The sequence below is a fragment of the Erinaceus europaeus genome, chromosome X (assembly GCF_950295315.1).
Source record: "Erinaceus europaeus chromosome X, mEriEur2.1, whole genome shotgun sequence".
NCBI classification, from domain to species: Eukaryota; Metazoa; Chordata; class Mammalia; order Eulipotyphla; family Erinaceidae; genus Erinaceus; species Erinaceus europaeus.
The window spans coordinates 90,031,471-90,058,003 of record NC_080185.1 but is presented as its reverse complement, the minus strand read 5'-3'; the positions used below and the strand labels follow the sequence as shown (position 1 = coordinate 90,058,003).

Sequence of the window (26,533 nt, the reverse complement as noted above, 5' to 3'; positions counted from 1 at the left end):
CGCCTGTGAAGCGACTCCCCTGCAGGTGGGGAGCCGGGGGCTCGAACCGGGATCTTTACACAGGTCCTTGCGCTTTGCTCCACGTGCACTTAACCCGCTGCGTCACCGCCCGACCCCCAGTATTTTCTAATAAATGTCTCCACGATTATATAGGCTTCATTTCTTGTTTTGCGGGTAGGAGTTTTTTTTTTTGTTTTTTTTTTAATGAAGGTACAGAATCTTCACAAAAAGGCCAGACTGAACGACACCTGCCACTGACTCTCTGAAGTCTGTAGTACTTATTATCCTCCATTTACAGCCGGAGGAACCGAAGGTCAGAGACGATAAAAACCAGGCAACCCTATCAATTCGCGGAAGTGTGTTCAAAATCGCAGTCCAGCAGCATTGGCGCGCTAGCGCACGCGCACTACCCAGATTATCACGTTTCCGTACCCCGCCAGAATCTCTTCCCCATACTGAGCGCCGTCGCGTTCGTTGCATCCTGGGAAATGTAGTCCACAGACTGATGTTCACGGCTGGGCGCATAGTACGTCCATCTTAGATTAGAACAAAAGAAATGAGTCAGAGCTGAGTTAGTTGCTCTCTTAGAGCGCAGGGCTTGCATGCCAGATGCCCCAGAGACCCCAGGATCGGTCCTCAGGTAGAGGTTTGAGCGATGATCCGGTCTCTGTCTCCTTCTACTAAAACGAATAAAGAAGTATATCCTGTGGAAAATTGAGTAATGTTATGCATGTGCACACTATTGTATTTACTGTCAAATTTAAAACATTAATCCCTAATAAAGGGGGGAAAAGAAGAAAAGGGGAAAACGTGTATCTTTCATTTGTTGATGGTGTTAAAAAAAACGAGTAGGTTCTTTAGTCTCACGTCCCGACAGGTCAGCTATGGCTGAGCCCCTGTGCATTCTGGGAATGGTAGTTCTGTCTTCAAAAGATGACGTAGTCTCGAGTCCGAAGGAGTAGGCCCCTCGCCCAATCCGCAACGTTCCCAATGACAGGCTGGTCAAGCTCTGCTTGCTGTTAGACATGCGCGATTGGCACTAACATCAACAAAGAACACGTTCCGCAACCCCCACCCCAGGCTGTCTCAGAGCTTTGCACTCGCGCCAAGGCTACTGCTCGCTCGCTGGCCTCCAGCCTTCCGTTTCTCCCTCTTCCGAAAGCTAAGGTAGGCCGGGGCCGCGGAGTACCAGGGTCCCAGATAGCGAGGCACGCCTGCACTGCCCTGCCTCGGCGAGAGAATGCTGCCGCCTCCTGGCCTGGGCAGCTAATATCCAGTGAGCTCCAAGTCCATGGTTTGTCCGTAGATAAGGACCACATGGGGAAAGAGGGGCGAACGTGTCCAACTGAGCATCTTTTTGGGGGTCCCAGTGAGAACATGGTTTGGAGATCATGGTGAGGAACCGAAAGCATGGGCAGAGGGCTGGTAATGGGGGAGTCGGACGTGTATTCCTTCCTATGTGAAAGGATCGGGTGAGTAACTAGAATAAGCGGCACAAGGGGGTGTGGTCCCAGCGGGAAGTCGGAGATTCAAAGGGGTGCTGAAGAGCTGTGGGGCACAGCAATGGAAAGGACCTTACTTGAGGCAGCCTACAAAATAAGAGGGGCAGGTGGCGATCTAGGGGGTGGCACAGTGGATATAGCCTTGGACACTCAATAATGAGGTCCTGAGATCAGTCCTGGCGTCACATGTGCCAGAATGATGTTCTGGTCCCCTCTCTCCCCATTTCATTTTCTCCTTTACAAATAAACAAATCTTTAAAAATATAAGCGTGAAAATATAGAGATGGATGAGGGTTAGGTGATGGCGCATCTAGTAAAGCTCACACATCATCAAGCGCAAAGACCCAGATTCAAGCCACACCTCCCCCACCACCTGCAAGGGGGAAGCTTGGGGACCAGTGCAGCATGGCAGGTGTCTCTGCTTGTCTCTCAATCCCCCACTTAATTTCCCTCTCTCTCTCTCTCTCTCTCTCTCTCTTTTTGTGTGTGCGTGTGCGTGTGTATATCAATCTATATATCTGTATATATGACGAAGAAGCAAGAAAGGGGGAAAATGGCCGCCAGCAGGAGTGGATTCATCATGCAGGCACCGAGCCCTGGTGATAACCATGGTGGCAGCAAAATAAAAATAAATTATTAACCAATTTATTTAAAGATATATGTGGGTGGTGGTCATATTCAAGGAACTAAGAAGGCAGTGATCAAAGAAAAAGGAAGGTTGTAGCAAAGCAAAGGGCTCTGGGGAAGAGAGGGGCTGGTGAGCAGGGCATTAGTATGTTGATGCATAATGGTGGAAAATGACCTAAATTATGGGTAACAATATTTTGAAGACACCTCTCAGGGGGAAATGAGAGAATAGACCTATGTGTCAACCACTGTATTACAAACCATTAAGTCCCGCATCAAGAAAATGACAAAAGGGGGAAAATGAAAAAAAAAAAGTGTTGTATTCAAAGAATTTCTGTAGGTGGTTATGGCCTGATCATCAAGGTTTTTTTTTTCTTTCTTTCTTAATATTCTGTTTATGAGAGAGAGGTAGAGAGAGAGAGAGAATCAGAGCATCACTCTGGCATATACACTACTGGGGATTGAACTCAAGACCTCATGCTTGAAAATAAACTACTTCATCCAGTACGCTGCCGTTTGGGCTGCAGATCTGGGGATCGATGGGAACAGAGTGAGTGAAGGTCGGCTACCCTCCAGGAAGCTGTCGTGCTGTGCTCATTGCTTAGTGACAGGACAAAGATGGGCAGAAGTTATTGGAGACTAATGGTGTGATCTATAAGGAATCAGTTGGAGGGCAGAATTCATGGAGACTGATCAATTACAGTCATTGAGAACTTAACTGGAAACAATAGTCTCTGGTCCTCTTGGGAATTAACTGAGGTTAGGTTGAAGAGACAGCATGATATTTCTACAAAAAAAGACTAACATGCCTGAGGCTCCCGAGTTCCCAAGTTCAATCCCCAGCACTATCATATAGTCAGAGCTGAGCAGTGCTCTGATCTGTCTCTGAATCTCTCTCATTAAAATAAAATTAATACTTTTTTTTTACCAGAGCATTGTTTAGCTTTGGCTTATGATGGGGGGGATTGAACCTGGGACTTGATGGAGCCTCAGGCATGAGAGTCTATTTGCATAGCCATTATGCTATCTACCCCCACCCTAAGTTTTTTTTTTTAACAAGCCATTATTTTTTTAAAGGAATTAATCAGCATTAATAAAAATTGCTGGGGGTAGACTGAGAGCATAATGGTTCTGCAAAATCCTGAGGCTCTAAGATCCCAGGTTCAATCCTTGACACTACCATAAGCCCAAGCTGAACAGTATTCTAGTCTTTCTCTCTATGTCTTTTTGTATCTCTCTGTCTAAAAAAAAAAAAAATTGCAGTGGCCAGCTGATAGTGCACCAAGTTAAGCGCACATGGCGTGAAGTGTGAGGACCAGCATAAAGATACCTACCGGTTGGAGACCCCTACTCTCCACCTGTAGGGGGGGTCGCTTCATGGGTAGTGAAGCAAGTCTGTAAGGTGTCTGTCTCTCTTTCTCTCCCTCTCTCTGTCTTCCCCTCCTCTCTCGATTTCTCTCTGACCTGTCCAACAGCAATAATAGCAATGGAAACAGTAACAACCACAACAAGGGCAGCAAAAAATGGCTTCCAGGACCAGTGGATTCCAAGTGCAGGCACCCAACCCCAGCAGTAACCCTGGAGACAAAAAAAAATAAAATTCTGAGGATTTAGGCATTTCAGGAGTAATGGAGAATGTAATAGTGGAGAGAGACTAAGAGCATGGACAGTCAACCTAGGAGGTGAAACCTTGGACTTTCATATGTGAGGTCATGTGTTCAGTCCCCAGCAACTCATGTGTCACAGTCATGCGCTACTTTACTCTCCTTCCCTCATTCACTTTCATTAATAAATAAAGGCAGCCTGGGAAGTGGCTCAGTGGGAAAAAGTTTTGGATTCTCTAGCATGCAGGCCCAAATTCATCCCTAGCATCTTTAATTTTTTAAGTTCTTTTTATTAATTATCTTTATTTATTTATTGGATAGAGACAGCCAGAAATACAGAGGGAAAGGGGGGGGATAGAGAGACTGAGATACCTGTAACATTGTTTCACCACTTGCAAAGCAAAGCTTTCCCTCTGCCAGAGAGAACCAGGCACTAAAACCTAGGACTTGTACATTGTAACATGTGCGCTCAACCAGGTGAGCCACCACCCGGCCCCTCTCCAGCATCTTCATATGCCAGTGTGATGTTCTGGTTCTCTCTCATAAATTAATGAATAAACAAATATTTTTAAAGAGGGTGGGGAGGGGTTGGGGAAAGAGCATAATGGTTCTACAAAAAGCCTTTCATGGGGGTCGGGCGGTGGCGCAGTGGGTTAAGCGCATGTGGCGCAAAGCGCAGGGACCGGCGTAAGAATCCCGGTTCGAGCCCGCGGCTCCCCACCTGCAGGGGAGTCGCTTCACAGGCGCTGAAGCAGGTGTGCAGGTGTCTATCTTTCTCTCCCCTTCTCTGTCTTCCCCTCCTCTCTCCATTTCTCTCTGTCCTATCCAACAACGAATTGCGTCAACAAGGGCAATAATAATAGCCACAACGAAGCTACAACAAGGGCAACAAAAGGGGGGAAAAAATGGCCTCCAGGAGCGGTGGATTCATGGTGCAGGCACTGAGCCCAGCAATAACCCTGGAGGAGGAAAAAAAAAAAAAAAAAGGAAAAAAAAAAAAAAGCCTTTCATGCCTGAGGCATCAAAGGTCCCAGGTTCAATCCCCAGCATTACCACAAGTCAGAGCTGAGCAGTGTTCTTGGGGGGGTAGGTGGGAGGGTGGAGAGAAAGGGGAGGGAGGGATTGCGGACCTAGAATGTCATGTAGAGTGAATAAAGCTCTCAAGCCTGAGGTCCTGAGTTTGATCTCTAGCATCTTCTGTGCCAGAGTGAAGCCCTGGTGCTCTGTCTCATAAATGAATCTTTTTTAGAAAAGAAATGAGCGTAGGGAGTGTTATTAGGTAGTTGGGTAGTGGGGGTGTATACACAGGATTAATAGAGAGCTAATAGTGCTGCATTATTGTTGGGACAGTGAGGACAGCTGGGGCCTGTGGGTGATGACACATTGCCGGGGGTGAGGAGGGTTGACAGTGAGAATTGCTAATATGTAGAGTGTGAGTGACACCAATAGGAGATTGGCAGTGTCGGTCATGGGCCACGAGTAATGTAAGTATAGGCTTTATGGACTCTTTTTTTAAAAAAAATTATTTATATATTTTGGATAGAGTCAGAGAGGAATTGAGAGGGAAGGGGGAGATAGGGAAAGAGCGACACCTACAGCCTTGCTTCACCACTTGTGAAGCTTTGCCCCCTGCAGGTGGGAACAAGGGGCTTGAAGCTTGGTCCTTGTGCACCATAACGTGTGCTCAACCGGGTGTGCCAACACCTGCTCTCGCCCTTTATTATTTTTTTTTAAAGTTTTTTTGTTTGTTTGTTTCCGCATCCTCTGTTAGACCCTGGAACTGTTTCCTGTTGTTCTTTGGTTTACACTAGGATGAAAAAGGGAAAAAAAAATCCCGGTGCTATCTGTCTTTGTGGCAGCCCAGATTGAATAAGGGAATACATGTGCCTAAGTAAATAAATAAATACATCTTTTGTTTTTATTTATTTTTAATTTTTTAATGAGCAAGAGATAAAGAGAGAGGGAGAGAGAGACACACACCAGAGCATTGCTCAGCTCTGGTTTATAGTGGTATTGAGGATTGAACGACTGCCACCTCTCCAGATTCAAAGGAGGTCTCGAAACTTTACATCAGGCTCAACCTGACGCTGTTGACTGGCTACGGAAGAAGGGCAAACGCTAGAAGAAGAAGAAGGGGATTGAACCTGGGACTTCAGTGCCTTATGAAAGAAAGTCTCTTTGTATAACCAATTATGCTGTCTCCCCCACCTTTTCTTTCCTTTTTTCTTTAAAAAAAATTTTTTTAAATTTATTTATTTTCCTTTTTGTTGCCCTTGTTATCACTGTGGCTATTATTACTGTTGTTATTGATGTCATTGTTACCCGATAGGACAGAGAGAAATGGAGAGAGGAGGGGAAGACAGAGAGGGAGAGAAAGACAGACACCTGCAGACCTGCTTCACCACTTCTGAAGTAACTCCCCTGCAGGTAGGGAGCTGGGGGCTCGAACCAGGATCCTTGTGCTTTGTGCCATGTGAGCTTAACCCACTGCGCTACCGCCCGACCCCTTCTTTTCAATTTTTCTAATAGAAACAGAGAGAAATTGAGAAAGGAGGGGACACACACACACACACACACACACACACACACACACACCTGCGGCACTGCTTCACTGTTTATGAAGCTTCCCCCTGCAGGTGAGAACCAGGTACATGAACAGCAGGGTCCCTGCTCATGGTAACAGGTGCATCCTGCCTTGTGCACCAATGCCTAGCCCTGACTTTGTAGACTCTTTTTAGGGGATCCATGATGGGGGCAAGAGTCTGTGGGATGTTGGGGGTGGGGAGGGTGGCTGACGTCTTAGCTGAGCTCTGAAATGAGCAGAGCCAGTGACCGGATATCCCTTGTTTGCTGAGTGAGCCGCCAAGTGGGTTAGATGGCAAGGGGCGGGGGCGGGGGGTGCGGGAAGCTGTCACACGAGGTGACCCATACTTCCTCCCATCCCTGATCTGGGGTTCTGTCAGCTCCCGGCCAGCAGGTCCCCAGGCTGAAAGCGTGAGAGATGGGTCGGACATCGAAAGACAAGCGGGACGTGTACTACCGCCTGGCCAAGGAGAACGGCTGGCGTGCCCGCAGCGCCTTCAAACTGCTACAGCTCGATGAGGAGTTCCAGCTCTTCCAAGGTCCCTGGGGGATGAGTCATAAAAGGGGGGCTGGCAAAAGGGCTGGGTGAGCAGGCTAGGTCAGCAGAGCTCCCTGGGCCAGGTGAGGCTAGGTGGTGCCCGGTGAAGCGGGCCATGGCACCAAGGCCATGTAGGGAAGCTGGATAGGGACTCCCGTAGGGAAGCTGGATAGGGACTCCCCAGGGGAGGGCATTGAGCATGGCGAGACTCCCTGGATGGAATGGCATGTGCAGTAGATCACCCCGCTTTCCCACATGTCCCCAGGGGTGAAGCGAGCAGTTGACCTGTGTGCAGCCCCAGGCAGCTGGAGCCAGGTGCTGAGCCAGAAGATCGGGTAAGTGTGGGGACCTAGCGGGACAGGGCCAGGGTGGGCTGGGAGAGAGTGGGGCTGACATGCAGCCTGTTCTCCGCAGGAACCAGGGCTCTGGCCATGTGGTGGCCGTGGACCTCCAGGCCATGGCTCCTCTGCCAGGTGTCATACAGATCCAGGGGGACATCACCCAGGTAAGCACATGGTTGGGAGAAGCCCCACCGTCTCCCCCACAGAGAAACTACAAAAATCAGAGGAGGGGGGGTCGGGTGGTAGTGCAGTGAGTTAAGTGCATGTGGCATGAAGCCCAAGGACCCGCATAAAGATCCTGGTTGCAAAAAAAAAAAAAAAAAAGTGAATGGATGGATGGATGGTCCTGGTGACAAAAATAATAAGTGGATGAATGAATAATCCTATAAGTGAATGACCTTGATGACAAAATAAATACTTAATGGTGGGACTGGGCCCCCGAGTTGGTCTTAAGACAGAAAGAGCCTGAGGAGCTGACTCATACAAGGGCCAGCACATGTGCAGGTGAGATTAGAGGCTGGTGGAGGGGGTTTAGGGCCACTCACCTTCCTTTTCTTCCATAGCTGTCTACTGCCAAGGAGATTATCCGGCACTTCGAGGGCAGTTCTGCGGACCTAGTGGTGTGCGACGGGGCTCCTGATGGTAAACAGCAGGGGCTGGAGTCTGAGTGGGGCCTTTATATGTGTCTTCTGTGTCTCCTATCTCCACTGGATTTTTTTTTCCCCTCTGTCACTTCCATTCAGCATTGTGTCCTGTAGTGAGGCAACATTTGTCAGTACACCTTTGCTGATTTCTAAGCCTAATCAATTAATCAATTAATTAATTAATGAGAGAGGGAACCAAAGCATCACTCTGGCACATGCCATGTGGGATCAGACAGATCAAGACGTCATGCTGGAGAATCCAATGTGTTATCCACTGCACCACCTCCTAGGCAGAGAATTTTTCTGATCTGACCTTGTGGAGCTGGTGTTCCAGTGAGACCACATGAGAAAGAAACATAATTGAGCTCTGGAGCATGTCCAAGAGTGATGGGTTCGATGAGGAAGTCATTGAAAGGGGCAGCGTCTGTAGGGACTTTAGGTGAAGTGCATGCGTGTGTGTGTGTGTGTGTGTGTGTGTGTGTGTGTCTGTATGTGTGTCTGTGTATGGGGAAGCTATGGGAACAAGCCAGGGACAGGAGTGGAAGAAGAATCTAGGCAAAAGAAGAAGAGGAGGAAAAAGAAGAGGAAGATGAAGAAGAAGAAGAATCTAGGTGAGGGATTATATAAAGGCCTCCAAGTGGGTGGGAGGATGTTGGACTGACATAGGGACCACTGAGGAGACTGCTGATGGTTGGACCAGTGCACGGAAGGGGTGGGAAAGGAGTCACAAGTGAAGTCGGTGAGCCTCACAAAATCCTGTAGGAGCTTTGGCTCTTTCACTGAGATGAAGACTCGGAAAAATCTCACAGGAAGGGGCCTGGCTGTACACCTGGTTGAGCACACATATTACAGTGTGCAAGGACCCAGGTTCAAAACCCCAGCTTCCACCTACGGGGGGAGGTTTCACAAGTGACACAGCAGTGCTTTGGGTGTCTCTCTCCTTCTCTTGCCTCTTGCTTTTCTCTCATTTTCCCTCTGTCTCTTCCCAAAACAAAGAAACAAAAATTTTCAATTTTGAAAAATATATTTTTAAAAAGTGAAAAGAAAATCCTTTGAGGATCAAACTATCCAATAAATAATAAACAAAATATCTTTAAAGCACTCACAAAATATCTTTAAAAAGAAAAAGGGGGGTCAGTAGCAAAGCACTGAGTTAAGCGCTCATAGTCCAAAGCACAAGAACCCCAGTTCAAGCTCCCTGGATACCCACCTGCAGGGGGTCACTTCACAAGTGATGAAGCAGGTCTACAGGTGTCTGTCTCCCTTTCCCCCATCTCTATCTTCTCCTCTGTCAATTTTTCTCTGTCCTATCCTATCCACCATCAGGGGAGTCGCTTCACAGGCGGTGAAGCAGGTCTGCAGGTGTCTGTCTTTCTCTCCTCCTCTCTGTCTTCCCCTCCTCTATTTCTCTCTGTCCTTTCTAACAAAGCCAACCTCAATAACAACAATAATAACTACAACAACAACAAATAACAGCAAGGGCAACAAAAGGGGAAAAAAAGATGGCCTCCTGGAGCCCCAGCAGTAACTCTGGAGGCAAAAGAAAAGAAAAAGGGGGGCTTAACACCTTCTTAAGCACAGGCATCACAATGCACAAGGACCTGGGTTTAAGCCCCTGGTCTCTACCTGCAGGGGGAACACTTTATAAGTGGTGAAGCAGGACTACAGGTTTCTCTCTGTCTCTTTTCCTCTCTCTGCCCCCTCCCCTATCAATTTCTCTCTGTTTCTATCCAATAATATATAAAAAGAAGAAAGGAAGGAAGAAAAACCTGTGACCCAGAAGGTAGCATAGTGGATGGAGTCCTGAGCTCTCAGTCTCCGGCACCACATGTGCCTGAGTGATGCTCTAGTTCTTATTCTCTCTCTCCTACTGCTCCCCACCCCCGTTAGTAAATAAATTTTAAAAAGAAAGAAAGAAAATGTTAAAGGAGAGGGGCCAGGTGGTGGCACACCTGGTTGAGCAGACATGCAATACCAGGCTCAAGGGCCTGGCCTGGGTTCAAGCCCCTGTCCCCACCTGCGGGGTGAAGCCTCATGAGCATTGAAGCAGTGCTGCAAGTGTCTATCTCCCCTTCCCTCTAAATTCCTCCCTGTCTTTATCCAATATATAATAATTTTTTTTTTTTAAATGTAGAACCAGGGGAGTCGGGCTGTAGCGCAGCGGGTTAAGCGCAGGTGGCGCAAAGCACAAGGACCGGCATAAGGATCCCGGTTCGAACCCTGGCTCCCCACCTGCAGGGTTGTCGCTTCACAGGCGGTGAAGCAGGTCTGCAGGTGTCTATCTTTCTCTCCTCCTCTCTGTCTTCCCCTCCTCTCTCCATTTCTCTCTGTCCTATCCAACAATGACAACAACAATAAAACAACAAGGGCAACAAAAGGGAATAAATAAATAAAATAAATATTAAAAAAAATGTAGAATCAACAGAATTTACTAATGACATGGATATATAAGGAGACTGCTAGACCGCAAAATGTAACTAAAGGTATTTTTTTTTTAATGTTGACATCTCTTTAAAAATCTTTTTTGTTTATTGGATAGGACAGAGAGAAATTGAGAGGGGAGGGGAAGATAGAGAGGGAGAGAGACAGAGAGGCCCCTGCAGGTGGGGACCAGGGTCTTGAACCTAGGTCCTTGCCCACTGCAATGTGAGTATTTAACCAAGTGTGCCACCACCTGGCCCCCACTAAAGCTTTTTTTAAAAGACTGTTTGTTTATGAAACAGTGATACAAAGAGAAAGAGACAGGGAGGGAAAAACCAGAGCACTGCTTATTGTGGTTCTGGGAATCGGATCTGGGACATCTGAGCTTCAGCCATTACAATCTTTCACAGGGCTGGGGACACAGCTTAATGGTTACACAAAAGACTTCTGTGCCTGAGGCTCTGAGGCCCCAGGTTCAATCCCTAGCACCACCATAAGCCAGAGCTGAGCAGAGCTCTGGTCTGTGAGTGTATCTCTGTATCTCTCTCATTAAGATAAATAAAAAATAATAATAATTTGCAGAACCACTATGCTGTCTCCCCTAGCCTGTAACCAAAGCTTTCTATATATATATATATATATTTTCCCTTTCACCCTGTTTTTCATTGTTTTTGTAGTTATTGTTGTTGTTATTGATGTCGTCATTGTTAGATAGGACAGAGAGAAATAGAAAGAGGAAAGAAAGACAGAGGGGGAGAGAAAGATAGACAACTGCAGACCTGCTTCACCGCCTGTGAAGCGACTCCTCTGCAGGTGGGGAGCTGGGGGCTCCAACCGGGATCCTTACGCCGGTCTTTGAGCTTTGCGCCACGTGCGCTTAACCCGCTGCGCTACTGCCCGACTCTCTAAAGCTTTCTTAAATGAACATTTATTGCAGATTCAAGCCCCTGGTCCCCACCTGCACGGGGAAAGCTTTGTGAGTGGTGAAGCAGGAGTGTTGGTGTCTTTCTGTCTCTCCTCTTCTCTATCACCCCTATCTCTCTTCATTTCTGGCTGTCTCGAGCCAATAAATAAATAAAGATGATATTTTTTTAAAAAAAATTAGCATTTATTGAGGCCATGTAGTGGTGACCCAGTTCAGTACATGTTACTATGCAAGAGGATCTGAGTTTGAGTCCCCATTCTCCACTTGCAGGGGGAGAAGCTTCATGATTGATGAAGCAATTCTGCAAACATCTATCTTTCTCTCTCCTCTGCTTTTTTGTTTTATTTAATTTATTTTTATTTGTTACGATACAGAGGAATTGAGAGGGAGCAGAGAGAGAAGGGAGAGAGAGAGAGACACCTGCAGCACTGCTTCACCGCTTATGAAGCTCTCTGTCCCCTTCTTCTCAGTTTTTCTGTCCTAACTAATGAAAAGAAGCAAAGAAGGGCTCATGTTACAATGCACAAGGGCCCGAGTTCAATTCCCCAGTCCCCACCTGCAGGGGGAGGCTTTGTAAGTGGTAAATTAGTGCTGCCGGTGTTTCTGTCTCTCCTTCTCTCTCTTTTTATTTTTTATTTAGAAAAAGGAAATATTAACAAAATCATAGGATAAGAGGGGTACAACTCCACAATTCCCACCACTAAAACTCCGTATCCTAGCCCCTCCCCTGATAGCTTTCCTACTCTTTATCCCTCTGGGACTATGGACCCAGGGTCATTATGGGGTGCAGAAGGTGGAAGGTCTGGCTTCTGTAATTGCTTCCCCACTGAACGTGGGCTTTGACTGGTCGATCCATACTCCCAGCCTGTCTCTGTCTTTCCCTAGTGGGGCAGGGCTCTGGGGAAGTGGGGCTCCAGGACAAATTGGTGGGGTTGTCTGTCCAGGGAAGTCTGGTTGGCATCATGCTGGCATCTCGAATCTGGTGGCTGAAAAGAGAGTTAACATACAAAGCCAAACATACTGTTGAGCAATCATGGACCTAAAGACTGGAATAGTGCAGATGAAGAGTTGGGGGGGGATCTCCGTTTTGTAGATAGCTAATAGGCATCTTTTAGTTATAGTCCAAACGGCCTATGACTATAGTAGTGTTGTTGTTTTTTTTTTCCCTGAGCCTGAAATCTGATATGCAGGTGGATCCAAGTTATTTTCTGGGGAGATGATGTCATGGCTGGAAAAAGGACCAGAAAGCTGGATCAGGGAAGAGAGTAGCTCCCAAATATGGGAAAAGTGTATAAATATTGTTGACTGTAAACCCCATCAATTTGATCTGATATGAGCCCATATTCAGCTTAGGAGCCTATGTGACCTCTGCATCCCTCTAGATCTGAGCTCACATTCTGTGGTCGTGAGTAGGAATGTTCCAATATCAGAACCCATCTTCCTCAGGTGTAGCATAGAGTATGTTGTCCAGCCTCCCTTCGGAGGATGGAACATTCTCTACCGTTGTTGATCCAAGTTGAGGGCAAGGTCCTATGGGGGCCCACAGAGGGGTCTATTTTGTTGTTCCTGATAGAGATGACCAGTAACGATGGAGAGAGGGAATTATTTGAGGTCTAGGCCCATCATGTCTGTTTAGGAATCTCAGGACTCCTCGAATAGGGCCCCAGCTGATGGGGTGGCCTGATAGTGACTAAAGAGTCATCATTAAAGTATGCCAGTCTCTTGCCCCTATTCAGTATTTGCAGTCCTTGCTTTGATACGGTTAGCTTTGGAGTGAGTGAGGTAAGTGTAATAAAGTAGGTGGGGAGGGTATCTAAATCTAAGTAGACACTATTTAATTATCAACTTTATACTGACTCACTGTAGACTATTGTGTACTCTTGCTTTCAGGTATATATATTTTGCCCTAATTTATGGATACATGTAAACATACGCTCTATCTCATGGGACCTGGGCTATATCAAGGGTTTGGGACTTTGTTAGGAGGTTAACCACCTTGAATGGAATTAGAGAATCCTATGAAAGGAAAGGTCTCACCTGAGTAATGAGGCTGCTGAAGGGTTGTCATTCCACACCTGAAGTCTCTGGGCACAGTCTGAAGTGAAGCATGCTGGGGTGGCACTCGTTGTGTTGATTAGGTTGGGATTGGCAGATGCAATACCATTTGGTATGAATTGAGAGAAGCATGCAGGAAAGTGGGCCCCACCCTAGAGGTGTCAGGACTGGGAGAAATATAGGCTCTGTAGAGGAAGTGGGAGGTTCCTGCTGTCTTAGGGTTTAAGAAGGCAATCAATAGTTATTGCTATAATCAAATTATTTGGCAATTGGGTTAACTTTGAAATATCCCTTTGTTAGGATTTGCTGTGTCATATGCATCACTGTTGTTAAAATTCGGCGGCTCCAGCCGGCCGGGCTAGCTTCACGGGCGGGTAACAGAGACGCGGAGACAACGGCTGGGCAGGGAAGCTGTATTTCTTTATTCAGGAACAACGATTCATAAACTAAGACAAACTAATCACCAAACAGAACTCTGCTGTCTCTTTGCGGTGGCGCAAGCACTCTCTCTTACTCTCCAACTCTGGAACCCTCTAACTCAGGCGGGGTTCCTAGGGGCGGGGCCAAGCGGGCCGCGAAACTAACTGGACTGATCCAGTTCTCTTGGCGGGGGAGAACTACCCAATGTAAAGCATACAACAATTCCCCCTTTTCTTTTTAACTAAATGACTATAGTATCAAGGGTGTGGGGTGAACAGAAACATATATCATACAGGCATTTTTAAAAAAGAAACTGGCACAAACATGGAGAAACATGTAAGCAAGTAACAAGAACCAGTGTGCTGCCAAGGGAAGGCCTGAGGGGCCATTTCTGCCTCTGTGGGCAAAACTTTATCAGCTTAAAAAAACAACATTTCTTGCCTCTGGGGGGCTACTTGCCTCGACGGGCATTTGCATGGGGGTGGGGAACAGCCTAGAGTCCCAAAGGCAGCTGGCTGCAATTTACTTACTATGAAACAAAACTTGTTATTAGCATATTTCTAATAGAGAAGGAATTTGAGACTTTTACATATCAACAACATCTTTTAACCTTTTGTTACACCCATTCAAGATGGAGTCAGGAAAGGAAACCTCAGGCATGAGAATAATTAGCATAGTCATTGTGCGATCTACCATTTCTAATAGAGAAGGTAATGGAGAGTTTTACATATCAACAAGTCTATTTAACCTTTTGTTCAGACCAACTTAGTTAAAATATATTGATTGTTAACTAATTTTTACCTCAGACTTTAAATGTAAGTTAATTTTATCTTTATGAGAATTACGTTGAAAACTTTTTTCATTTAACTTTGTCTAGTAAGAATTTAGCCTTAAAGTTACTGTTTACCAAACTTTAAACATACACATAAACATGGTCATTAATACACAAGGAGAGAAACCTTTGTTACGAAGACATGTCATTTTAAACACGAATTTAGATATGTACTGTCTTAGTTGTTGGGGGGGGGGGTTCACCATCCGGAGGTGGCTTCCATCGCAGCTTCACTTCTAGGAATTGCAGGTTGCGATCTCTGCACAAATCTCTGCGTACTCTAGCTTGTCTGCATTCAGACCGGACCGGCAGCTGGAGATCCCGTGTGCCCAGTTTCGGCAGGGAGCCCGGGGGTCTAGGAGGTCCGGGATCGTTCCAGAATTTATAGCAAGAGGGCAGGTGGGCCACCTTTTTGGAAGGCGTGGGCATAGGTGCCCAGGGGTGGCGGCCATGATAGGCCACCGCGGCCCTGCCCCATGGCCCTGCCATGTCTGCTGCCCTGCTCGCAGTGGCCGAGCAGCGTGGAGGGATCACGCGTCCAGTGCCCTGCGCCACGCGGTGGAGAGCCGGCTCCTGTGGGCTGGCCTGCGTGCTGGCATTGGGCTCCTGCGTGGTGGCATCGGGCTCTTGCGTGGTGGCATCAGGCTCCTGCATGTTGGCATCGGGCTCCTGCATGTTGGCATCGGGCTCCTGCATGGTGGCATCGGGCTCCTGCGTGCTGGCGTCAGCCTCTTGCTGGCTGCGGGGCTGCGGGCGTGGTGTGCGGGGTTGTCTGGGCGCAGCCGGCTGGCTGGCTGTTTAACCAGGTGGAAACAGCAGCTCCGCGCCTCGCCTCCCGCCCGCTGGCTATTCCCGCTGGCTGTTCTGAGTTCGCCCGAGTGAGTGGAAACCACAGAGTGGTCCAGAGATAAATGTTCCAGAAACAGCAAAACAGTCTCGTGAAGAAAGAACAGAGGCCTTTGGAGATCTCTTCACAAGCAGAAGAGAAGGCCATAGTGCATAGGTAGCCAAATTGTCTTTACTTATCTGAGAGATGCGCAGGTCAAGTCCACGTGGGCGCCATTTGTTGTTAAAAATTCGGAGACTCCAGCTGGCCGGGATAGCTTCACGGCGGGCGGGTAACAAAGACGCGGAGACAACGGCTGGGCAGGGAAGCTGTATTTCTTTATTCAGGAACAACGATTCATAAACTAAGACAAACTAATCACCAAACAGAACTCTGCTGTCTCTTTGTGGTGGCGCAAGCACTCTCTCTTACTCTCCAACTCTGGAACCCTCTAACTCAGGCGGGGTTCCTAGGGGCGGGGCCAAGCGGGCCGTGAAACTAACTGGACTGATCCAGTTCTCTTGGCGGGGGAGAACTACCCAATGTAAAGCATACAACACATCACCACCATAATTTATGTCCTTTGACATTATTTGTATATAGCTGTGCCACTGGTTGCTTCTGTTCTCCCTGATCTAAGCTTTTGAGTCAACATATTGAAGACTCAGCCTATGGTCTGTGCATTAAAAAGTTTGAGACATTCAATCAATTCCCCTCCCTCATATTAATTAGTGATTTATATGACTAAGAATTAATGAGTGTACATAAACACCATTCCCACTACCAAAAGACTGTGTCCCATCCTCCCCCCACTTCCCGTGAAGCAGAACATCCACCCTCACCCTCAACCCAGGTTTTTTTTAAATATATATTTATTTATTCCCTTTTGTTGCCCTTGTTGTTTTATTGTTGTAGTTATTATCGGTGTCATTGTTGTTGGATAGGACAGAGAGAAATGGAGAGAGGAGGGGAAGACAGAGGGGGAGAGAAAGACAGACACCTGCAGACCTGCTTCACCACCTGTGAAGCGACTCCCTTGCAGGTGGGGAGCCGGGGGCTCGAACCGGGATCCTTACGCCGGCCGGTCCTTGCGCTTGGCGCCACCTGCGCTTAACCCGCTGCGCTACTGCCCGACTTCCTCAACCCAGGGTTTTTACTTTGGTGCCCTACTCCTTTTTTCTTCTTTTTAATGAATGGGGGCCAGGTGGTTGAGCGCATACATTACCATTTACAGGGACCTGGGTTCCAGTCCCCTCTCCCCACCTGCAGGGGGCGCGCCTCACAAGTAGTGAAATGGGCCTTTTTCTATCTCCCCTTTCCTCTCTATCTTCTCTCTTCTCAATTTTTCTCTGACCTATAAAATAGAATAGAAAGAAAAGGGGGGGGGGGAATGGCTGCCGGGAACAGTGGATTCACACTGAGCCATAGTGATAACTCTGGTGGCAGTGAAAAAATAAATAAGTGAATGTAAATGAAATGGGTCTCAAGCTTAGACTCCATGGAGTTGGCAGATTGAAAGTGGCATGTAGCAACTTAGTAGCCTGAGGGGCATGTTCGGTATTAGAGCCTAACACTGTCCCTCTTGCTGCAGTCACTGGCCTCCACGACGTGGATGAGTACATGCAAGCCCAGCTCCTCCTAGCTGTGAGTAGTCCCTCCCATCACCCCTTGTCCCACTCTGACTACCCTGCACAGCAAACACCAGCTCAGTCTTAACCATCTGATCTGCCCATAGGCTCTGAATATCGCCACACATGTCTTGAAGCCAGGAGGCAGCTTTGTAGCCAAGGTAAGCCTGGGGGGGTGGAGCCCAAGCTGGGGAAGGAGAGGGGTAGGGTAGCAGCCCCACCTGTACCCCCACCACACACACACGCACACACACACACATATGCACGCACACACACACAAGTGTGCTCACACCTGCTTCTCCACCTCCCCACCCTGCAGATCTTCCGAGGTCGGGATGTGACACTGCTTTATAGCCAGCTGCGTGTCTTCTTCTCCAACGTGGTCTGTGCCAAGCCCCGAAGCAGCCGCAACTCAAGCATTGGTCAGTGGGGGTGGCTGGGCAAATGGCAATACTCAGGTGTTTGCCACATTGGACAGCTGTGGCAGATGTCTCTTAACACCACCTTCCTTTCACCTACAGAGGCCTTCGCGGTCTGTCGTGGCTATGATCCTCCTGTGGGCTTCCTCCCGGACCTGTCCAAACCCCTGCTGGACCATTCCTATGGTGAGAGCCGGCGCCCACAGACTCTGTCTGTAACTAAATCTGATGCCCTTTTGGTTGAGGGGGAATGGTTTATCTGCAGCCCCAACCCCTACTAGAGACTGGCCCAGGAGGATCCTCAGTGTTGCCCTGTGGTGGAAACTCCCCCTCTGAATAGATTTTTTTTTGCTTTGTTTTACTGTTAGTTTTTCTTTAATTGGACAGAGAGAAATTGAGAGAGGGGGGAGAGAGTAGGAGGGAGAGAGAGAAAGAGAGAGAGTTGCAGCCTTGCTTCACCATTCGTGACACTTTTCCCCTTCAGGTAGGGGCCGGGGGCTTGAATCCGGGTCTTTGTACTTGGTAATATGTACTCAACCAGGTGTGCTACCACCTGGCCCCATTTATAAATATTTTTTAAAAATGTATTTATTTATTTATGAAAGAGAGAGAGAGAACCAGAGCATCACTCTACATTAGCTTGCTTTTTTCTTTTCTTTCTTTTTTTCCTTTTTTTTTTTTTTTTTAATATACCAGAACACTATTCTAGCTCATGGGGATTGAACCTGGGACTTTAGATCCTCAGGCATGGAAGTCTCTTTGCAGAACGATTGTTCTATTTTCCCAGATCACTTTTTTTCCCTTCTTTATTGGAGGGATTGACAGTAAAATATAGTAGTTTCTACATGTGTAACATTTCTCAGTTTTCCACATAACAACCCAACCCCTTCTAGGTCCTCTTGCCAGGGAGCCGAACCCCCCCCAGACCACCTCAGAGTCTTTTACTTTGGTGCAATATACCTTTTTTTAAAAAAAAATTAAACTTTTAAAATTATTTATTTATTTTTAAATATTTATTTTATTTATTTATTCCCGTTTGTTTCCCTTGTTGTTTTATTATTGTAGTTATTATTGTTGTCATTGTTGTTGGATAGGACAGAGAGAAATGGAGAGAGGAGGGGAAGACAGAGAGGGGGAGAGAAAGATAGACACCTGCAGACCTGCTTCACTGCTTGTGAAGTGACTCCCCTGCAGGTGGGGAGCCGGGGACTCGAACCAGTATCCTTACGCCGGTCCTTGTGCTTCGTGCCACCTGCGCTTAACCCGCTGCGCTACAGCCCGACTCCCCCACCATTTTTTTTAGGGAGAGACAGAGAGAGAACCAGAGCATCAGTCTGGCATGTGGGATGCCAGTGGTTGATCTCATGCCTGAGAGTCTAATGCGTTCTCCATAACACCACCCTCCCAGGCCCCTACTATCTTAAAATTATATGTGGCAGAGCTAGGGAGATAGCATAATGATTCTGCAAAAATGCTTTTCATAGAGGTTGAGTGGTGGCCCACCAGGCTGAATGCACATGTTATCATACACAAAAACCCAGGTTTAAGGGGGTGGAAGCTTTACCGGTGGTGAAGTAAGCACTGCAGATGTCTCTCTCTCCCTCTCAATATCTCCCTCCTCAATTTCTCTCTGTCTCTAGCCAATAAATAAAATATTTTTTAAAAGATTGGCATATTCGAGACATGACAGAGTCCCAGGTTCAGTCCTTAATACCACCATAAGCTACAGCTGACCAGCACACTAGGTAAAATAATAATAATACCATTTGACATAGCTATGATAACAAAAGAAGTGTCAGTGATCACAATTGCTGCTATTTTCTAGATAATGTATAATTATTTTTATTCATAAGAACAAGGAAGAGAAGAGGCCCGGTGGTGACCCACTGGGTTAAGCACACATAGTAGAAAGCACAAGGATCCTGGTTCAGGCCCCCGGCTCCCCACCTGCCGGGTGTGTGTGTGTGGGGGGTCGCTTCACAAGCAGTGAAACAGGTCTGCAGGTGTTTCTTTCTCTCCCTCCTCTGTCTTCCCCTCCTCTATCAATTCCTCTCTGTCCTATCCAATAAAATTGAAAAAAAGTGGCCACCAGGAACAGTGAATTCATAGTGCCAACACCAAGCCCCAGTGATAACCCTGGAGGCTAAATTACATAATTAATTTAAAATAGAACAAGGAAGATACAGAGAAGCAGAATATCACCCTGGCACATGCAATCCTAAGGATCGAACTCAGGACCTCATGCTTCAGAGTCCAGTGCCATAGCCACTGTCCCATTTCACAGGCTGCTCTGTATAGGTGATCTGTTTTCAGAGTTTCTTCAGCCCAGTACCGTAGCTTAACTCTTGAAGTCTATTGACAATTCTGTCCCAGGGAGCCACATCACCAGCATCGCACGTGCCAAAGTGCTTTCTCCTGTTAATGAATAGATCGTCAGGGGCCAGGTGGTGGCACAGCTGGTTGAGCACACATGTTCTAGTGTGCAAGAACCTGGATTCAAGCCTCTAGTCCCTGTCTACAAGGAGGAAGCTTTACAAGCAGTGAACCAATACTACCTCTTTCTCTCTCTTATCTTGACCTCCCCTCTCAATGTCTCTCTTCTGTCTCTGTCAAATAAATATTTACAAATAATGTCTCTATCAAATAAATATTTACAAATAAATGTGTATTTTTAAAAAAGTAAGTCTAGGCGGGGGTAGATAGCATAATGGTTATGCAAAGAGACTCTCACGCCTGAGGCTCCAAAGTCCCAGGTTAAATCCCCCGCACCACCATAAGCCAGAGCTGTTCAGTGCTCTGGTGTTTCTGTGTCTTTCTCTCTCCGCATCTCTCTCAAAAATAAAATAAATATGGGGCTGGGTGGTGGCGTACCTGGTTGAGCGCACATATTACAGTGCACAAGGGCCTGGGTTCGAGCCTCCGGTCCCCACCTGCAGGGGGAAGGCTTTACGAGTAGTGAAGCAGGTTTGCAGGTGTCTCTCTGTCTCTCTTCTCTCTATCTCCCCTCCTCCTCTCAATTTCTGGCTGTCTCTATCCAATAAATAAATAAAGATAAAAAATAAAATAAAATAAATATTAAAAAAAATAAACTTAAAAAAAGAGTCACAACCTGGTTGAGAGCACATGTTACCATGAGCAAGGATCCAGGTTCAAGCCCCTAGTCTCCACCTGCAGGGGGATACAGGTATTTCTCTGTCTCTATTTCTCCTTCCCCTTTCAATTTCTCTCTGTCCTGTCAAATTAAAACACTATATATATAAATGAGTCAGTAGCTTAGAATACATGGAGTAGTGGGAGTCGGGCTGTAGCGCAGTGGGTTAAGCGCAGGTGGTGCAAAACACAAGGACCGGCATAAGGATCCCGGTTCGAACCCCGGCTCCCCACCTGCAGGGGAGTCACTTCACAGGCGGTGAAGCAGGTCTGCAGGTGTCTATCTTTCTCTCCCCCTCTCTGTCTTCCCCTCCTCTCTCCATTTCTCTCTGTCCTATCCAACAACGACAACAACAATAATAACTACAACAATAAAACAAGGGCAACAAAAGGGAATAAATAAATAAAATAAATATTTTAAAAAATTTTTTAAAAACTAGGAAAAAAAAAAGAATACATGGAGTAGAAAGATTGGTGTCCTAGGAGCACTTAGTCAACAGTGGTGACCCCACCCCTGGGTGACACCTCTTGTGAAAAACTAACCAGCCAACCCCTGGGACACGTATGCATGGACCAAGGTGGGTGGTCATAGCTTTGGTGTGGGAAAAGCATGGTGGGGCAGTGTTTTAGCAGTGATCATGCATGAGCTCCCTGAGGAAATGACTGAAACCAAATAAAGGCTTCCCAGTGGAGGCGTGTGGGAGTAGTTGGCGGACACTGAGGCAGTGAGGGGAGCAAGGTCCCCATTGCTATTCCTGGAGTCCCAGCTCCTTCCTGGCCCTGGCCTGTCTGACTCCTCCCTGCTGGACAGATCCTGATTTCAACCAGTTGGAAGGCCCCACCCGCATCATTGTGCCCTTCGTGACCTGTGGGGACCTGAGCGCCTATGATTCCGACCGCAGCTACCCTCTAGACGTGAGTACCTGGCCAGCAGCAATATGGGGGGTTTGCCATTCTGGGTTCCCAGGTCCTCATCATCTCCCCCTCCCACCATGTGTCCCTCTAGTTAGAGGACGGCTCGGAGTACAAGTACACTCCACCCACGCAGCCACCCATCTCACCACCGTACCAGGAGGCCTGCACATTGAAGAAGGAGGGGCGGCTGGCCAAGGAGATCCGCCCCCAGGACTGCCCCATCAGCACAGTGGACACGGTCACCCAGCCCCTGGCCATCCCACCTCGCCATCCCCTGCTAGTCTCTGAGGTCTGGAAACACATGGCCTGCAGGGCCCTCTGAGCCATCTCTCTGAGCTACAGCCACCCCACCCTCCTCCTCCTAGCGCACCACTTCTCTGCTCTCCAATCGCATCGTTCCTGGGGCCGAAATGCTCTTCCCTGCCTCCCAATGGATGGAGCCACATTTGGTGAACGGCACCGCTTCCACACGCATCTGAAGCCTCTTTCTTTCTCTTGCCTAGGAGGAAGAGGATGAAGATGACGATGACGATGAGGAGGAGGAGGAGGAAGAAGAAGAAGTGGAAGAAATGAATTGTTCTCCGTAACTGGTTATGATCAAAGGTAAAAAAAAAGGAGTCGGGTGGTAGCACAGCAGGTTAAGCGCACGTGGTGCAAAGTGCAAGGACTGGCGGAAGGATCCCAGTTTGAGCCCCCAGCTGCCCACCTGCAGGGGAGTCACTTCACAGGGGGCGAGGCAGGTCTGCAGGTGTCTGTCTTTCTCTCCCCCTCTCTGTCTTCCCCTCCTCTCTGTTTCTCTCTGTCCTATCCAACAACGAATGACATCAACAACAACAATAACCACAACAGGGTCAACAAAAGGGGGAAAAATAGCCTCTAGGAGCGGTGGATTGGTGGTGTGGGCACTCAGCCCAAGCAATAACCCTGGAGGCAAAAAAAAAAAGAGAGAGAGAGAGAAGGGGACTTTCTTGGGCATGTGCGGTCTGACCTCTCAGAGCCATTTCTCTTCCACTCTCTCTCTCTTTTTCATTCAGATTGAGGGACATAAAAGGGGAGATCCCACAGCACCAATGCTTCCTCCACTGCTGTAGCACCTCCCATATGGTTCCAAGGCTTGAACCTGAGTCTCACTCAGTGTGGTGTAAGCACCCTAACGCTGTGAGCTATTTTTCTGGCCCCTAGAAATTTTTCTGGGGCCAGGCACACACATTACAGTGCACAGAGTCCTAGATTCAGGCCCCTGGTCCCCACCTGCAGGGGGAAAGCTTCATGAGCGGTGGAGCAGGTCTGCAGGTGTCTCTGTCTCCCTCCCTCTCGATCTCCTCCTCCTCGCTCAGTTTCTCTGTCTCTATTCAGTAATAAAGAAACAATTTTCTTGTTCCTCCCCCTTCCCCCCAACTGGGTTATTGTTGGGACTTGATGCCTGCACAGCAAATTCAGCGTGACTCTTGGTGGACTTTTTTTTTCTTTCTTAGTGACAGAAATTGAGAGGGAAGGGGGAGGGACAGAGGACGAGAGAGACACCTGCAGCACTGCTTCACCATTTTTTTTTTTAATTATATTTATTTTCCCTTTTGTTGCCCTTGTTTTTTTATTGTTGTTGTAGTTATTGTTGGTGTTATTGATGTCATTGTTAGATAGGACAGAGAGAAATGGGGAAGACAAAGAGTGTGAGAGAAAGATAGACACCTGCAAACCTGCTTCACTGCCAGTGAAAGCACTCCCCTGCAGGTGGGGAGCCGGGGGCTCGAACCGGGATCCTTATGCTGGTTCTTGCTCTTTGGCGCCACCTGTGCTTAACCCGCGGCGCTACTGCCCAACTCCCTGCTTCACCATTCTTGAAGAAGCATCTCTCCTGTAGGTGGTGAGCAGGGGCTTGAACCTGGATCCTTGCAAACATGGTCACATGTTTGCTCTACATGGTATGCCACTGCCCAGCCCCCCCTCCTTTTCCATTTTATTTATATGATTTTATTTTTGTGAGAGAGATACAGAGATAAAAGACGGGGGTAGAGGGAGTGACCAGAGCACTCAGCCCTTTGGTTTATGGTGGGTGCTGAGACTTGAACGAGGGGACTTGGAACCTTGGAGCCTTAGGCATGAAAGTGTTTTGCAGAACTATTAGGTTACCTCCCTAGCTCATTATGTTCTCTTTTTAAGATTTTAATTTTATTATTATTTTTTAAAATCTATTTGTGATTAATAGTGGCTAACAAGATGGTAAGATTACAAAGTAGAGTTCTGCACACTACCAGAGTTGTGTCCCCATATTCCCCCCTTTTTATTTTATACATATGTATATATATATATATATTTATATATATATATTTATATATATACATATATATTATCTTTATTTATTTATTGGATAGAGGCAGCCAGAAATCAAGAGGGAAGAGGAAGATAGAAGAGAGAGACAGACACCTACAGCCCTGCTTCACCACTTGTGAAGGGGTTCTAACCTGGGTCCTTGCGCACTGTAACATGTGTGCCCAACCGGGTGCGCCACCACCTGCCCCCTTCCCCCTTTTTTAAATTGCCATCAGAGTTGAACCTGTACATTGTGACGTGTGCTCTACAACATACATCACTAGCCAAGTGGTGCAACACCTGGTTGAGTGCACATGTCACAATGCACAAAGACCCAGGTTTGAGCCCTTGGTCCCCACCTGCAGGGGGAAAACTTTGTTGAGTGGTGAAGCAGTGTTGCTGGTGTCTCTTTGCCTCTTTCCCTGTCTATCACCCTTCCCTCTAAATTTCTGGCTGTATCTACCCAATAAATATAATACAAGTTAAAAAAAAAAGAATTCTGGACCGGCAGAAGGATCCCGGTTCGAACCCCGGCTCCCCACCTGCAGGGGAGTCGCTTCACAGGCGGTGAAGCAGGTCTGCAGGTGTCTGTCTTTCTCTCCCCCTCTCTGTCTTCCCCATCTCTCTCCATTTCTCTCTGTCCTATCCAACAACGACAACAACAATAATAACTACAACAATAAAACAACAAGGGCAACAAAAGGGAATAAATAAACAAAATAAATATTAAAAAAAAGAATTCTGACTAAAGAACATCTATAAATAAACACTCAGTGGGAGTTGGGCAGTAGCGTAGTAGGTTAAGCGCAGGTGGCACAAAGTTCAAGGACTGGCATAAGGATCCTGGTTCGAGCCCCCGGCTCCCCAGCCGCAAAGGAGTCGCTTCACAAGCAGTGAAAGCAGGTTTGTAGGTGTCTATCTTTCTCTCCTCCTTTCTGTCTTCCCTTCCTCTCTCTATTTCTATCCAACAACTACAACAATAACTACAACAATAAAACAAGAGCAACAAAAGGGAATGAAAAATAAATAAACAAATAAACGGTCAGTAAGGTTTTACCTTTGGAATTTGTAGTTTAACTGATAAAAATTCTTTTAAATTTTTTTTCTATTAATTTTTGGATAGAGACCAAAATTGAGAGGGGGCCTGGAAAGTTTCACCACTCATGAAACTTAACCCCAGCAGGTGGGGACCAGGAGCTTGACCCAGGGTCCTTGTGCAGGGGACCCTGACATGTGCATTCTGACATGTGCATTTTACTGAGTACACCACCACCCAGCCCACCCAACTGATGATATTTCAACCCATATGCCTGTGCTGAAATAGCTAAGTTGGGAGAATGTTAGACTGAAGATTTCAATCCACAAACCTTATTAAGCATCTGAAGTTATGTGTCAGGTGCTGCCATATATATATGCTTTTTTATTATTTATCTGTTTTTTCCTTTTTGTTGACCTTGTTTTTTATTGTTGTTGTAGTTATTATTGTTGTTGTCATTGATGTTATTGTTGGATAAGAAGAGAGAAATGGAAAGGAGGGGAAGACAGAGAGGGGGAGAGAAAGATAGACACCTGCCGACCTGCTTCACCACCTGTGAAGCGACTCCCCTGCAGGTGGGGAGCCGGGGGCTCGACCTGGGATCCTTACGCCGGTCCTTGCGTGCTTTGTGCCATGTGCAATTAACCCACTGTGCTACCGCCCGACACCCCCCAGGTACTGCTATTAAGCCTTTTGAACATTCTATGTTGAGGCATCTGGTGAATTAAAAAAAAATTTTTTTTGAACTACCTTTATTTTTTATTTCTTTTTCAGTTACATACTTTTAAACAGGGATGAGTTTCATTATCCGGTCATTCAGGCAACATTGACCTCATTAGTATTGACAGAAAAGAAGCATAAAAATGCAAAACAGTAGTCCGGGAGGTGGCGCAGTGGTAAAGCTTTGAACACTCAAGCATGAGGTCCGGAGTTTGATCCCCGGCAGCACATGTGCCAGAGTGATGTCTGGTTCTTTCTCTCTCCTCCTGTCATTCTCATAAATAAATACAATCTTTTTTTTTTTTAAAGCAAATCATTGTTGGCTTAACCTGAACATACCTGCATTACCTATTATTGACCAGTATGTGTTGCCAATGGACTTAATCCTTGGCATTCAAATGGAGTACTTAAAAAATATTGCTAAAAAGCAAATGTCTAGCCACTGATCTTTATATCAAATAAGAGTATTGATACTTTTGATATATATTTAAGTCCATAGTGAGATTAATATACACACCTTACTTATAAGGAGTTCAGAGCCTATAAACACTGTATACTCCAAAAAGTCTACTGAGAATAAAATTAAATAGGCTTATGATAAGAATACGGACATTGGGAGTTGGGTGGTAGCGCAGCAGTTAAGCGCACATAGCACAAAGTGCAAGGACCCGCATAAGGATCCCGGTTCGAACCATTGGATCCCCACCTGCAGGGGAGTCGCTTCACAGGCAGTGAAGCAGGTCTGCAGGTGTCTGTCTTTCTCTTCCCTGTCTTCCCCTCCTCTCTCCATTTTTTCTCTGTCCTATCCAACAACAACATCAATAATAACTACAACAACAATAAAAAACAAGGGCAACAAAAGGGAAAGTAAATAAGTAAATATAAAAAAGAAAGAAATACAGGTATTGCATGTATTTACAAATATCATAGACACACAAATTTGGTCAAATCCTGTAAAGAAAGAAGTGGTTTCCCATTTTTATAATGGCCAAAACATCCATCTACCTTGCTCAAAGCAAACAAACAAACAAAAAAAC

The 26,533-nt window shown here is 46.8% G+C and overlaps 1 protein-coding gene, 1 long non-coding RNA gene and 1 other non-coding gene across 5 annotated transcripts in view; 2 read left to right on the top strand and 1 right to left on the bottom strand.

Annotated features, from left to right (window-relative positions):
* Positions 1-982: 982 nt before the first annotated feature.
* Positions 983-26,533, top strand: part of FTSJ1 (FtsJ RNA 2'-O-methyltransferase 1) — a 32,506-nt gene continuing 6,955 nt past the window's right edge. Inside the window, exons 1-11 of one of the 3 annotated variants that reach the window (XM_060183664.1) lie at positions 983-1,167; positions 7,120-7,189; positions 7,269-7,359; positions 7,759-7,837; positions 16,910-16,962; positions 17,054-17,107; positions 17,266-17,368; positions 17,468-17,551; positions 21,327-21,430; positions 21,522-21,719; positions 21,934-22,033. In XM_060183664.1, the coding sequence (XP_060039647.1) occupies positions 7,312-7,359; positions 7,759-7,837; positions 16,910-16,962; positions 17,054-17,107; positions 17,266-17,368; positions 17,468-17,551; positions 21,327-21,430; positions 21,522-21,719; positions 21,934-22,017 (807 nt within the window). In that variant the 5' untranslated portion in view covers positions 983-1,167; positions 7,120-7,189; positions 7,269-7,311 and the 3' untranslated portion in view covers positions 22,018-22,033. Of the gene's footprint in view, positions 1,168-6,716; positions 6,856-7,119; positions 7,190-7,268; positions 7,360-7,758; positions 7,838-16,909; positions 16,963-17,053; positions 17,108-17,265; positions 17,369-17,467; positions 17,552-21,326; positions 21,431-21,521; positions 21,720-21,933; positions 22,034-26,533 lie in introns of those variants that run through there. The other 2 variants (XM_060183662.1, XM_060183663.1) reach the window with 2 other exon arrangements.
* Positions 5,489-5,618, top strand: LOC132536059 (small nucleolar RNA SNORA31). Its single transcript, XR_009547742.1, has one exon. It is a non-coding gene; the product is annotated as a small nucleolar RNA SNORA31 (small nucleolar RNA).
* On the bottom strand, positions 6,774-13,305 carry LOC132535943 (uncharacterized). Its single transcript, XR_009547666.1, has 3 exons — positions 13,223-13,305; positions 7,741-7,947; positions 6,774-6,859 (listed from the first exon to the last, which is right to left on the bottom strand). It is a non-coding gene; the product is annotated as an uncharacterized LOC132535943 (long non-coding RNA).